The sequence below is a fragment of the Tupaia chinensis genome, unplaced genomic scaffold (genome assembly GCF_000334495.1).
Source record: "Tupaia chinensis unplaced genomic scaffold, TupChi_1.0 Scaffold000140_1, whole genome shotgun sequence".
In the NCBI taxonomy this organism is placed as follows: Eukaryota; Metazoa; Chordata; class Mammalia; order Scandentia; family Tupaiidae; genus Tupaia; species Tupaia belangeri.
This window is the reverse complement of record NW_006159610.1, coordinates 9334494-9348571: the sequence shown is the minus strand read 5'-3', so window position 1 is coordinate 9348571 and position 14078 is coordinate 9334494. Positions and strand designations below refer to the sequence as shown.

The following is a 14078-nucleotide window of genomic DNA, read 5'->3' as shown; positions in this document are numbered from 1 at the left end:
GCAGGGATAGAGACCCTCCCACGAAGGGGGGGAGAGGGGTGTGTGTGTGTGTGTGTGTGTGTGTGTGTGTGTGTGTGTGTGTGTATGTGTGCGCGCGCGCGCATATATATATATGAGTTTAGAAGGGAAATTTGATATAATCCATAGATATATCCTACAGGCTCATGAAAGGTGACCCCCTCCACTTGAGTTGAGGGTTGGACATTGAATCATAAAGTGGAGAGACAAGATGAGAACAGGAGTCCAGAGAAGAACCATCCAGTTGAAAACAGAGCCAACATGTCAGTATGCACTGATTTGTCCTCCACTTAGAGCACTGAAAGTGTTCCTATGCAATGTGTATAGGCTAAAGGGAAGGGCATGGAACATATCTCTAACCCATGTAAACAGAAAAAGGAACCAGGCAGGGAGTCTGGGCAGTGATGCTGAGCATGTCAGGACAAGGAGGTGGGCATGATAGCAAGAGGAGGCAGAACACATCCCATCTGAAATTCTTGGTAGACCAAATAAAAATGGTCAAGGAACTAAAAGCTTTGGAATCATACACAGGATTGGAGTTTAGGATAAAGTGGCAGGACAGTTAGAAAAGCACCCACATTCTCTGAAAATCAGTAGTCTGATAAACTGCTCAACATTACAGACACAGACAGATAGATGATAGACTGATTTCCCCTTTCCTTTTTCACATGGGGTTATGAGATGAAATGTAGAAGGGAATTCATACCAAGAAAACTCAAGGCCAAAAGATGTGGAAAAGTTAGCAAGACCAATAACTGAAGAACTGGTGGCCCAATAGTGAAAAAAATTTAAAATTAAAAGCATGACTCAGTCTAAAGCAACAACTGCAATGGAATGCAGACTGTGAGATCTATGAGGTGAGGAAAAAAATTACAGAATGAGAACAGGGTCAGAGTAGGTCACAATCAGCTCAGTTGGCTAAGGACAACACATCTGGCATAAAATAGGTAAGAATGTCTCTAGCAATGTGGAATATGAATTAACCAGGCAGAAAAAGACAAAATTTGTTGAAACCACTAAAATTACTAATGGTTACAATTTCCCACACCCCTCCTCTATATACTCTAAGCACTTCCCACATTGCCTCTGACATTCTTAAAAGAAAGAATTATATTGGTCCTGTGATGCTTTGTAAAAATAAAAGGTAGGTGGTTTATATCAATACCATAGCAACTTAAAGAGAATCCCAGTGTTTCATAGTATAGGACTAAACAAAGCTGTGTTTCGTATTTCGCACATTGAAATTTCTTAAATGCTTATTAATAATATTAAATGAACATGCTTTAGCTCAAAATCAGTATAATCAATCATGGATTAATAAAAATATGTAGAGAATACATTTTTGGAGTGACAAACTGTTGTGTGCAAAACAAAACTTTGGGTGAAAGTGTGTGTGTTCATGAATGCATGCATAGCGCCAAATGTGTATTAAGTTGCCATGTATGAAAACTCTCAGGCAAACTACTCATAGACTTCACCACGCTTCTTAAGTAGCTAATCAAACATTAGCTACAATCACCCTTAGGATACACACACACGCACACACACACACACACCAATCCCAGGGAGTAGATGAATAATTCAAGCATTCGGTTAAATTATATTTAAGTTAAGAGCTCTCAAAATACACTATAAAGAGAAGATCAAGCCACTAATTAAAATAATTATAATGAATATAACTGGCAAAAGAGTAATATTTACAGCATTTGTAGAAACCAAAAAAATCTTTAAAAAATTAAATATACAAAGCATTCACAAATCATGCAAAAGTGTTTCCCATAAGAGACATTGGCAAAAAATGGAGGAGGAAAAGAAAAAGAAAAACTAATCATAACTATTAATGAAGTAATAAAATTAAGGGCATAATAATTTGACACTAAATTTTCAACAGAGTAAAAAGTCTGACAAATACCCAACGTTTGAGAAACTCACAGATTACTGAATGGGATATAAAAGTGAACGCACTTGACAGCCCAGCAATTCCACTCTTAATTATTCTGGAGGCATATACCAGGAGATATGCTTGCAGGTACACACCAATGCATATACTTTAATATGCATGTATCTAGAAAATACACAAGAATACGTTCCAAAATATGTGGTACAGGTATGTTTACAGTAGCCCTCTTCAAAATAGCACAAAACTATAAATAAATATATGTCAAGAAAAGAATAAACACATTGTGTGATATTTACATTGAAAAATTATACAGCACTGAAAATGAAATACAGTCCCACCTAACACTTTGGATGGATGTTAAAATCATTGAGAGCAAGTATGAGAAACTATTTTTACAATGTGTAAAATATTACATTATACCAAATTTATTTTTCCTTCCTAGATATGTCCCTTAAGGAAGTATCATCTGAGTAGCTGAGCTCCCTTTCACCTTCATACTCCTAGTAATCCCTGTCCAGCACCAGTTTTGTAGAATTCTTAAAAGGTCTGTGAAGTCCTAACCTACTAGCCCTGGAGTGAAGTGGACTAATCTTAACAGTTATGGTAAGAAACAGCATGCAATCATTATCACTCACTGAGGAGCAATCAGAATCCCCACAGGACCAGTTACTGGAATTCAAGTATCCTAAGTGGAGGAGATGGTTTAACCCTTGGTGTCTTTACTAACAAATGAAACACCTGGGAGTTAAAGGAGAAAGGCAACCAGCAGATGTCAACCCTAATCGACTAAAATGATAGAAAACTAGCTGAAAAGAATTTTACAGCAGCATTCATAACAACACTTCAATAACTAAACTGAATACTCTTGAAACAAAGTTTTTAAAATTAGAAAATGTGGGCCAATCAGTGGCACTGTAGTTAAAACCACATGGCAGACTGCACAGTCCAAGTCCTGGACCAGGCAGCTTGGAAAACTTGGTAGGGATATGTGTGTGCATGACCAAAATCCCAAAAGGAGGAAGAGAGATAGCAGTATGACCAGCCTCCATGGTGGGGTGAGGGAGACTTTCTCACTTTCCTTTACTACCCCCCTCCACCACCTACCTCCTTGCCACCAGTAAACACATGCACCCTCTGGCAAGTTGGAAAAATAAAAAAGAAAATCTAAAAAATAAAACAGAAAATGTAAAAAAAAAAAAAAAGACAATAAAAGAAATTACAGTACAGAATTTAAAATTTTAAACCCAAAAAAATTAACTGAGCAATTGCTGATATACTAAGAATGAAATTTTTTAAATGTTCAAAGTCAAAGACAAGGACAAAAAACAAGTAAGCAGAACAAATACAAATAGAAAAGTTACAAATATGATAGATCTTTAGGTAAAGTAGACTTCAGAGCAGGGAAAATTATCAAAAATATAAAGGGGCATTACATATTACATATTCTCCTAGAATATGTAATAATCCTTAATGTGAATGCATCTAACAATATGGCATCAAAATAGTGAAGAAAAAGCTGATGTAACCACAAAGAGAAATATACGAGAAAAAGTAATGGATGAATCAATGTAATGAGTACAGGGGACCAGCAGTTAGTGTAATGGCTATGTCACTGGACTCCCACATAGTGGACCGCCGTTCGAATCCCAGACTCGGTGGCTTAAAACTCACACCAGGCGCGTGTACGTGCGTCCCCAAGATCCCGAGAGGAGAATGGAGGAGAAGGGATTGCGGCGTGGCCATTCCCCCTGGAGGGGTGATTTCTCACTTTCTGTCTCTCTGTCTCTCTCTGTCTGTCTGGCAAGCGCACACATCCTACAGCAAAAACCTCTCAAAAAAAAATATATATATATAATGAGCATAAAAAATCTCTATGAGGAAAACTGCAAAACCCTGATGAAAGAAATAAAAATAATCTAAATAAATAGAGAGCTATTCCAGCTACTTGTAGATAGCAAGGCCCAATATTGTTAAGATGTCAGTTCTTCTCCACTTCTTAAATAGATTCATGCAATTCAAATCAAATATCAGCAAGCTATTTTGCTGATATTGAAAAACTGTTTGTTTAATTAAATCACTGTGTATCATTACAGCATACCAAAGAATTCTCCCATTATGAATACACTGTATGTTGGTCCAAAAATATTCCCATACACATTATCATCGACAGAAAATTTTCCATTTTTGTGTCCCTTAAATGTTTTGTTTCCCATTCTGCTGGATTCCCTCCCTCCCACTCCAGCCCCCATTGCCCACCCTCCTGCCACACTGTATCTAGAATCCATAGTTGCACTTCATCCCTCTATACCAGCCAGTCTTTCAGTTTCTGCCACAGAGTGCAGACATTCAGTATATTTTAAGTGGGGACAAACTACTTTCAAAGTTTATATGAACAGGCAAAATATCCAACCAACACAATACTAGAAAAAGAACCAAGTTTGGGACTAATGCTACCTGATTTCAAGACTTCTTGTTAAGTTCCAGTGTTATTATTTGGATAATAGTTTGTCCCCCAAAGATTCACCTTTTGGAATTTGGTCTTACTGGGCAGTAACTGAATGTTGCCCTAGAAATTCCTGTGTTGGAATGTTATAAAGATGTTCATGAAAACTTAATCCCTTTATGGTGTCCCAGGAATCCTTGGGTGTGATACAGTCATTAGGGTGGGGTTCCCATGATTGAGTTCTGATCTAAGGGCAGGAAATGAGGTAGGCAGAAACCACATGCCACATGACACAGACTACACTGCTCATTTAAATTTCTGCCTTTGGACTTTCCAGTCACTAATTGTGAGTTTTGTAAATAAATCTCTACCTTCTTTATAAATCACCCATTCTCAGGTATTTGTTAGTAATACAATGACAGTCTAGGACATAACAGTGACTAAGACAAGATACTATTGGTGAAATATTAGACAAATAGATCAATAATACAGAATTGAGACCCTGAAATAGACCCACACAAATACCATCAACTGACTTTTGACAAATGATCAAAGGCAATTCGATGAAGAAATGTCATTTCAACAAATGGTGCTGAAACAACTGAACATCCGCCTGCAAAGAAATAAATCTTAAACATATACCTTACACATTTTATAAAAATTAACTCAAAATGGATTATGCTTTTATATAAAGCACAAAACTACAAAACTTTTAGAATAGGAGAAAGCCTAAGTAATCTAGGGTTTGACAACGAGTTTTTAGATACAATAGCCAAAACATGTTTCATAAAAGAAAAATATGTATAAGTTGGTCTCTATTAAAATTAAAGTAGTCTGTAAAAAAAACTACTAAGAATTAAAAGACAAGCCAGACTCGGAGAAAATATTTGCAAAATACATATCTGATAAAGAACTGGTATATCAGGTATTCCAAGAACTCTTAACAACAACAAAAAGTAAGCAATCCAATTTTTAAAATAAGCTAAAGACATTAACAGACACCTCACCGAAGAAAACAAACAGTAGTAAATAAGCATATGAAAAGATGGCCAATATTGTGTGTCATTAGTAACTGCAGACTAAAACAAGATATAACTACCTACCTATTAGGGTGCCTAAAGCCTAAAACACTGACAACACCAAAATCCAGCATGAATATAGAACAGCAAGAACTCACATTCATTGCAGTGAGAATGCACATCTTAAAAACCACAATTACCAAAAATCAAACAAGATGAAACTGACCATCTAAAACTCTAATAACAATTAAAAAATTAAATTTGTAATATGTATAAATGTTTGACTCATAAAAAATAGACTCTTCTAAAAAATAAAAGAGGATACTTCTGATCTATTTTTATGATATCAGCATTACCTTGATAACTAAAACCACACAAAGAAAGGGGTTTTTTGTTGTTGTTTTGTTTTTAAGAGTTTTGCTATAGGGCACATGCACTTACCAAAGAAACAGAGAGAGAAAGAGACAGAAAGCCAGAAATTACCCCGTATGGAAGGACAGCCACCCCACAATCCCTTCTCCTCCATTCTCCCCTGGGACTTTTGGACACGTAAGCACCCATGCCTGGCATGAGTTTCAAGTCACTGGGTCTGGGACTCAAATCATGGTCGACCTTATGGGAGCCCAGTGCCTTCACCACTCTACCACCTGCTGGCCCCCATACAAAGAGAGTTTAAAAAGAAAACTGTAGAACAATATCTTTCATGAACTGAAACATAAAAATTCTCAGCAAATATGAGAAAATAAAATTTAGCAACATATAAAAAGAATTATACACAGGAATCAGCAGATGGCTTAATGGTTACATCGCTGGACTCCCACATAGTCGACTGAAGTTTGAGTTCCAGACACAGAGGCTTCAAACTCACTCCAGGCACATGTGCATGCATGCCCAAGGTCCTGAGAGGAGAATGGAGAAGAAGGTACTGCAGCGTGGCAATACCCCCTGGGGTGTGATTTCTTGCTTTCTGTCTGTTTCTCTCTCTCTCTCCAGCAAGCACACACGTCCTATGGCAAAAATCTCTCAAAAAATTTCAAATTAAATTTTTTTAAAAAAAGAATTATACACTATTTATAAGTAGTTTATTCTAGGCATGAAAGCCTGGTTCAATATTTTTAAATCTGTCACCATAATTCACTGTATCAATAAACTAAAGAGGAAAATTCACTGTGCAAATCCAAGCAGAGTCTGGAAAACATTTGACAAATCCAAAATCCACCCATAATAAAATCTCTCAGCAAGTTAGGATAATTACCTCAACTTGATATAAAGCTTCTACAAGAACCTACAGCTAACTTTGTACTTAGTGGTGAATCACTGAATGTTTTCCATCTAAGACCTGAAACAAGGCAACGTCATCCACTTGCATCATCCTTATTCATTATACTGTGAATCCTAGTACTACAAAGGGTCAAAGGAAAGAAATGAAAGACAAACGAATCGAAAGGAAGAAATACTACTATACTGTACCTATTTGTAGATGACATGATTGTCTACATAGAAAATCCCAAGGAATCTGAAAAGAAAAAGAAAAAAAAATTTCTAAAAGAACTGAGTTCAGCAAGGTTGCAAAATATAAGACCAACACGAAATCAATCACATTTCTATATACTAACAATGAACATACAGAACCAAAACTTGAAAATACAATACCATTTACAATCATTCTGAAGAAAATTTTTAAAATTAGTATATACTTAAAATATGTACAACATCTGTATGCTGAAAATTACAAAATGCTGATGAAAGAAATCAAAGAACTAACATGCTTAGAATTAGAAAACAATAAAAAAAAGTCAATTCTCCCCTGGTTTATCTATAAATGTAATAAAATTCCTATGAAAATCCCAGCAAGATTTATTGCTAATAATCACCAAAAGAAGCTTATTTTAAAAATTAAATAAAGAGCCACAGGCCCTGAAATAACAAACAATCTTGAAAAAGAGTGATAAAAGTGGCACAAATCTTTCTATCCAACATTAAGGCTTATTATATAGCCACAGTCATTAGGACAATACGGTATTGGTAGAGGGACAAAACACAAATCATAGAACATGCATCTATTTAAAATCTCTAAATAGATGCATCTATTTAAAATCTCTAAATAGATGCAAGTGTGCCCAGCTGATTTTGACAAAGGTATAATACTAACTCAGTGAAGAAAAGATAGTCATTCAACAAACAGTGCTCGAACAATTGAACATCCACAGGCAACAATGAAAACAAAACAATCTCTAAATCAACTTTACAACTTACACAAAAATTAATTTAAAATGTATCATGGACTGGAATATAAGATAAAAAAACTATGAAGTATATAATTTTTAAAAAGAGAAAACCTTCAGGATCTAGGGCTACACAAGTTCTTAGACTTGCTACCAAAACCAAAGTAATAAAAGAAAAAATTGATAAATTGTACCTCATCTACATTAAAAACTGTTGTTCAACAAGAGACACTATAAGACAATTTAAAAACAAGCTATGGACTAGGAAAATAATAAGTGCAAATCTCAACTCTGACAAAAGACTCATATAAAGTACTCTCAAAACTCAATAGTCGAGGGAACCAGCAGTTAGCGTAATGGCTATGTCGCTGGACTCCCACGTAGTCGACCGCGGTTCGTGTCCCGGACCCGGTGGCTTAAAACTCACGCCGGGCGCATGTGCATGCGTGCCCAAGATCCCGAGAGGAGAATGGAGGAGAAGGGATTGCGGATTGCAGCGTGGCCATCCCCCCTGGGGGGTGATTTCTCGCTTTCTGTCTCTATGTCTCTCTCTGTCTGGCTGGCGAGCGCACGCGCCCTACAGTGAAAATCTCTCCAAAAAAAAAAAAAAAACTCAATAGTCGAAAAACAATCTAATGAGAAAATGGGCAAAAGACTAGATACTTCATCAAAGAGAACATATATATGGCAATTAGGTATATGAAAACATTAAAAATCATTAGTCATTGAGGAAATAAACATTAAAACCACAATGAGATATTACTGTCTACCTACAAAATGGCTAAAATAAAAATGTGACATTGAAAATGGAGGTAAATGCATTAAACCTACTCATGGTGAAATTTTGTAGAAGTACAACATACACGCACACACAAAGTAAAACTGGAGAAAATTAAACAAGTTCTATGGATGGTATAAATTCATTCCATAAACCAGTCCTATTCCCCAATGTGTCTCTGTTTTAAGGATTAGGAGACTATGTGCCACGACCATTTTTCATCCACACTTCAGGGAATTTGAGTGAGGAAATTAAAAGATACACAAGATCCATTCTGGTTGATTGGCTGAAGCCTAGAGGATATGATTCAGTCTCAAGATCTAGATCCTATTTTTAATGTTCCACCATGTTTGACTTTGGGAAATTACTTAAATATTGCTTCAATTCTGTCACCCACAGATCAAAAAAAAAATGATATCAATTCTATCTCTTCTTTCTAGGACTGTTGTGACATATGAGATTACAGATTTTAAAAACTTTAAAAGAGTGATATAAAGTGTATTAATTTTACACTCAGAACATAACCCAACATAAAATCACTACTGATGAGTCTATGAAGAACTTAACTCAGGACCTAAGAGTCAGTAAGTGTTCAGTAAATGTTAGCTATCATTGTTACTGCTCTTTTTCTTGTCAGAGTGTGCTCTCAATTATCTGAGAATAACTATAGCAGTCTGTTATTAACTGGGAAATCTTTTTCATTAAGTAAAAAGCACTTACAGGTACTCCTTTCTCAATTGTTACTAATATATATTAGACCCTAGATTTAATGTCACGTAGAATGTATACCACAATAAACATGGATGTGCAAATGTTTTTCTGACTGAGCATTTTCCAATCCTTTGGGTAGATACCCAGGAGTGGAATTGCTGGATCATATGTAGTTCTATTTGTAGGTCTTAGAGGAACCTTCATATGATTATAATGTTTATGGTAATTCTTTGACTGGACCAATATGCAGTGTATTCATAATGGGAAAATTCATTTGGTATGTTGTAATAATTCACAGTGATTACATGTACAAAATAAAATTTAAAATTAAAAAAAAAGAAAGTAAACCACTCCTCAAACTCAACTGTTGAGACAACTATTCTACAAATGCTTTGCATTTCCAGATTAAGCTCAAGGACAACAAAGACCAAGTTGGCGATGATGACTGAGTGATGAAATAGTGATCAAAGGGAAAGATGAAGCTAGTGTAATAAAGATGGGAGGGGCTGAGCGGGAGTATAAGTAACTACCCAGAAGTTCAGAGCAAACCTTGGGGAAACTGTCTCCCTGACCAAAGGTGAGAATCTTGTCTCCCAAACCCTGGTCTCCGAAAATCTTTGGAGAAGATAAATCCTATACCTGGAGCTTCCTCATCCATAGACAACTAAATTACTGTCAAGCAGATAACCTTTGAGGGGCAGCAGATACAGAGACCTAGATCCAAGAGTCTGACTTAGGCTTCTTTTTCTTTTCCTGGAAGGCCTCAATAGAGACACAGTCCACCATCTTTCCTAGAGCAAAAGGGCTTCCATTTGAAGCCATCTCCTTTCCCTGTTTATGCCCAGAGCTACTTTTCAATCCCACTGGGTGCCCCGATACCTAACCATATCCATTGATTCTACTAGGTATTCCTAAGGCGATAACGGAGCTGAGGGCTTAATACTCTGTGGATCTTCTTCTACATCTCGTAGGGAAAGGTCTGGATCATCATGAAATTTATCTTCTACTTGAGTGTCCTTGCTGGTATGTATCCAAAAGTTTCTAGTCTGTCCTCTAAGTTACAGGTTAATGTGGGATGGAGTAGGGGCAGAGGTAGGATGTATAGGGGAACAGAAGAGTCAAGCACTGTCATAAGCAGAATTATAAGGTCTCCCATCTTGGACCCCATCAAAGACTCTCAAAAAACATGAGCCCACCCTTTCAATGCTGAGCTACGGAATGGGCTATGGTGTATACCTGCCTTGGAGAATGCTTAATGGTAAATAGTCCCCCTTTTTATTCCAAAATGTGAGCCTCATCACTCTCTGGGTGAGTCTCTCTACAGTCTGAAGGAAAGAGAACTAATTTTGACCTCTGATATTCTCCCTTTTCCAAAACTTTAAAGACTCAGAATGCTGGAAATGTAGACAGTGGGGCCAAAAGGTAATTAGGGCACTACCTCCTGCAGTCCCTGCCTTCTATGAAGTTCTTCTGATGGCAGGATTTGTTGGTGAGGCACTCACTTCTTGACTACCTAGGTTACATCACATATTGGCAATGTAGGTGTGAGACTGGTTAAATTCATCTGTGCTTTAGTTTCTTCAAAATGGGAGTATCATACCTACATTATATACTTGCTGTGAAGATAAGATAAATCCATATACAGCACTTAAAACAGTGTCATCTGGGCCAGCAAGTGGTATAGTAATTAAGGTGCTAGACTCTGACTTCAGTTCAAGTTCCAGAGCCAGAAGCTTGAAAAATTATGCCAGGCATGTGTGTAAGCATGCTTAAAATCCCAAGGGGAAAATGGAGAAGAAGGGATTGTGGTGTGACCATCTCCCTTCAGAGGTGCTTTCTCACTTTCCCTTTCTCTGTTTCTCTCTGTCTCTATCAGGTGAGTGCACACACCCTATAGCAAAACAAACAAACAAACAAACACCAGTGCTTCATATAGAATGCAATGTCTTTTACTCTTTATTAATAATCTACTCTCTTCCCCTTGGGGTTTCTATAACTATGATCACACAGAGGAGTGTGGTAAGGTAGTAGAAGCCCAAGCTTGTAGAAGATTCATGAAAGTACCAAAAACAGCCACAAGAATAGTACTTTCTTTCTGATACCAAAATCAGCCTTCCTTTCTTTTTTAGTCCTTTTTTCTTTTTTTTTTTTTTTTGAGAGATTTTTGCTGTAGGGCGTGTGTACTTGCCAGAAAGATAGAGAGAGACAAAAAGAAAGAAATCATCCCCCAGGGGGGGATGGCCATGCCATAGTCCCTTTTCTTCCATTCTCCTCTCATGATCTTGGGCATGCATGCATACACACCTGGCGTAAGTTGAAGCCACCGGGTCCAGGATTTGAACCGTGGTCAACTACATGGGAGGCCAGCAACATAGCCCTTCTGCCATCTGCTGGTCCCCAAGCCTTCCTTTCTTTTATTCTATAGGTTTTCTTTTAATAATTCATTTACAAAAACATCTTATGTTCATATTATATTATTTGGAAATTTTTTAAGTAGAAAAAATAAACATAATTTATAATTCTACCTTAGTCAACACATGCTAACACTTTGAAGTAACTTCCAGACTTTGCATATTTTTTCATTTAAATGGTTTATTTTTTAATTATTTATTTACTTATTTATTTATTCATTCATTTATTTTAATTTGACCAGAGAGAGACACAGAGAGAGAGAGAGAGAAAGTAAGAAAGCAAGCTACCAGGTCTGGGACTTGAACCGTGGTCAGCCATGTGGGGGTGTCCAGTACCTTAACTACCACCTACTGGTCCCCTAAATGGTTTCTTTTTTATTGACTTGTTTTTAAACAATTCGATTAGATTATACATACATTTGTATTTTTAATTTAAAGAGCTATTAATATTTTCTTTGCTATTTAGTACTCTTTTTAAATACAACTTTTAATATATATGATGTTATACTTGTTTATGTGCTTCTTTATTTCAACATGACATTACTATATCTGATATTTATGTTTTGAATATTCAGCTATTATAAGCAAAGTTAAGGTGAGCACATTTATTCATAATTTTTGTCTATCTCTGGTTATTTCTTTAGAATGGATTCTTGGTATTGCAATAATTAGGTACAGATTATGAACAATTTGTAATTCTTAATGCTTGTTTCTAGATTGATTTTCAAAAAGACAATCAATTTATAAACAATGAATAAGTCTTTCTCATTATACTCTTTCTTAAAATATTATTAATATTAAACAAAATGATAATTATAAATATTAAATAAAATGTCATGTCATTTAAATTTATAATTTTCTTAAGAAAAATTTTCAAATACATTCACACTCCCTGGCCAATTTTTAAAAGGTATTTATATTCCTTTTAAACTAGAAAAGTATTGTCTTCTCTGACCTAACATTTATATTTTTAAAAATTAAAGTATTAATTTTTTTCCAGGGACATTTTTCTTTGTTCATTCAGCTGTGCAGAAAGAAGACCATGCTCCCTATTTGGTATACCTCAAGTCTCACTTCAATCCTTGTGTGGGTGTCCTCATCAAAATCAACTGGGTGTTGGCCCCTGCTCACTGCTACTTACCGTGAGTACTGGGCAACTCCACTCCCTGAATCAGTTACTACTCATTCTAGGTTAGTGGTTCTCAAACGGGCAACCTACCTCTGGGGTACATTTGGCAAGGTCTGAAGATAATTTTGATTGCCACAGCTGGCATGGAGGTGCTACTGGCATCAGCAGGTCAAAGCAAGGGTGCTGCTAAACACCTCACAATGCATGACGTGGTCACCCACGGTAAAGACCTATCCACCCAAAATGCCAATAGTGCTACTGTTGAGAAACAGAATCATGTCATCTCCTTCTGTCTTGATCAGAAAGGAAATTGCCCAGCTGAACAGGCTGAAGCTGGAGCAAAATGAAAATTATACTTCCTTGCCCTGTATCATTTTCCTCTCCACTGTATTAAAACAGAATGGATAAAAGCTCTACCACTTACTGTATGACCATGGGTGATGTACTCTTCTGTGCCTCATTACTTCCTCCATAAAATGAGAATAACATAGAATCCACGGCATGGATTTGCCAGAAGTATATGAGACGATCCAGATAAAGCGCTTGGCACAGTGCCAGGCACACCTGGACACTCACTGTCATAGTGATGATGGTGGTGATTATGCCCAACTCTTCTCCCCCTAGAAACCTGAAACTGATGCTGGGAAATTTCAAGAGCAGAGTCAGAGATGGGACAGAGCAGACAATTAACCCCATCCAGATTATCCGCTACTGGAACTACAGTGACAGCGCCCCGCAGGATGACATCATGCTCATTAAGCTGGCTAAACCTGCCACACTCAACGTCAAAGTCCAGCTTCTTCCCCTTGCCACCAGCAGTCCTCGCCCTGGCACTATGTGTATGCTCTCAGGTTTGGACTGGAGCCAGGAAAACAATGGTGAGTACCCTTCCTACAGCAAATCAGGGTCATCCATTACCCTTAAAAAGGAGGATTCATGTCTTCAGGTCTAAGAAGAGAGAGGAGACTTGTGGGAAATACTACACAAGTGCTCTGGCAAAAACAGCCCTGCCCAGAAGTCCTAAACACTTCCTTTCCCAGAGCTCCATCTATAGGGATTTGGCAGCTGGGGTCACCAGGCCATCTGCTCTGCACAGATGCCATACCATTTTTATCTCAGAAGCATAATTACTTCCTATACAAGCTCATTTCACATATAAAGGACACTTCAGAGAACTTGAGTCAGGTCATCTCTTACTGGCCAAGTCAGGACACAGAGTAGAAAGAAAACACTATTTTATTCAAAAGAATCAAGGGCCAGCTGGTGGCATAGTGTTTAAGGTGGTTGAATCCCACATAGCACCTACGTATTTTGACATGGCTTGAAAAACATGCTGGGTGCATGTGCATACATGCCCCAAAATCCCAAGAAGAGGATGGAGGAGAAAGGACTGAGGCGTGGCCATACCCGAGAAGCGCTTTCTTTTTCTCATTCTCTCTTTCCC

At 37.2% G+C, this 14078-nt stretch overlaps 1 protein-coding gene across 5 annotated transcripts in view; it reads left to right on the top strand.

Moving 5' to 3' along the window:
- The window catches only part of PRSS37 (serine protease 37), a 17099-nt gene that overhangs the window by 1394 nt on the left and 1627 nt on the right, over nt 1–14078 (top strand). The window contains exons 2-7 of one of the 5 annotated variants that reach the window (XM_006145061.1): nt 2361–2521; nt 8824–8967; nt 9499–9671; nt 10000–10117; nt 12506–12647; nt 13259–13512. In XM_006145061.1, coding sequence (XP_006145123.1) covers nt 10084–10117; nt 12506–12647; nt 13259–13512 — 430 coding nt within the window. In that variant the 5' untranslated portion in view covers nt 2361–2521; nt 8824–8967; nt 9499–9671; nt 10000–10083. The remainder of the gene's footprint in view (nt 1–2360; nt 2522–8823; nt 8968–9498; nt 9672–9999; nt 10118–12505; nt 12648–13258; nt 13513–14078) is intronic. The other 4 variants (XM_006145062.1, XM_006145063.1, XM_006145064.1 and 1 more) reach the window with 4 other exon arrangements.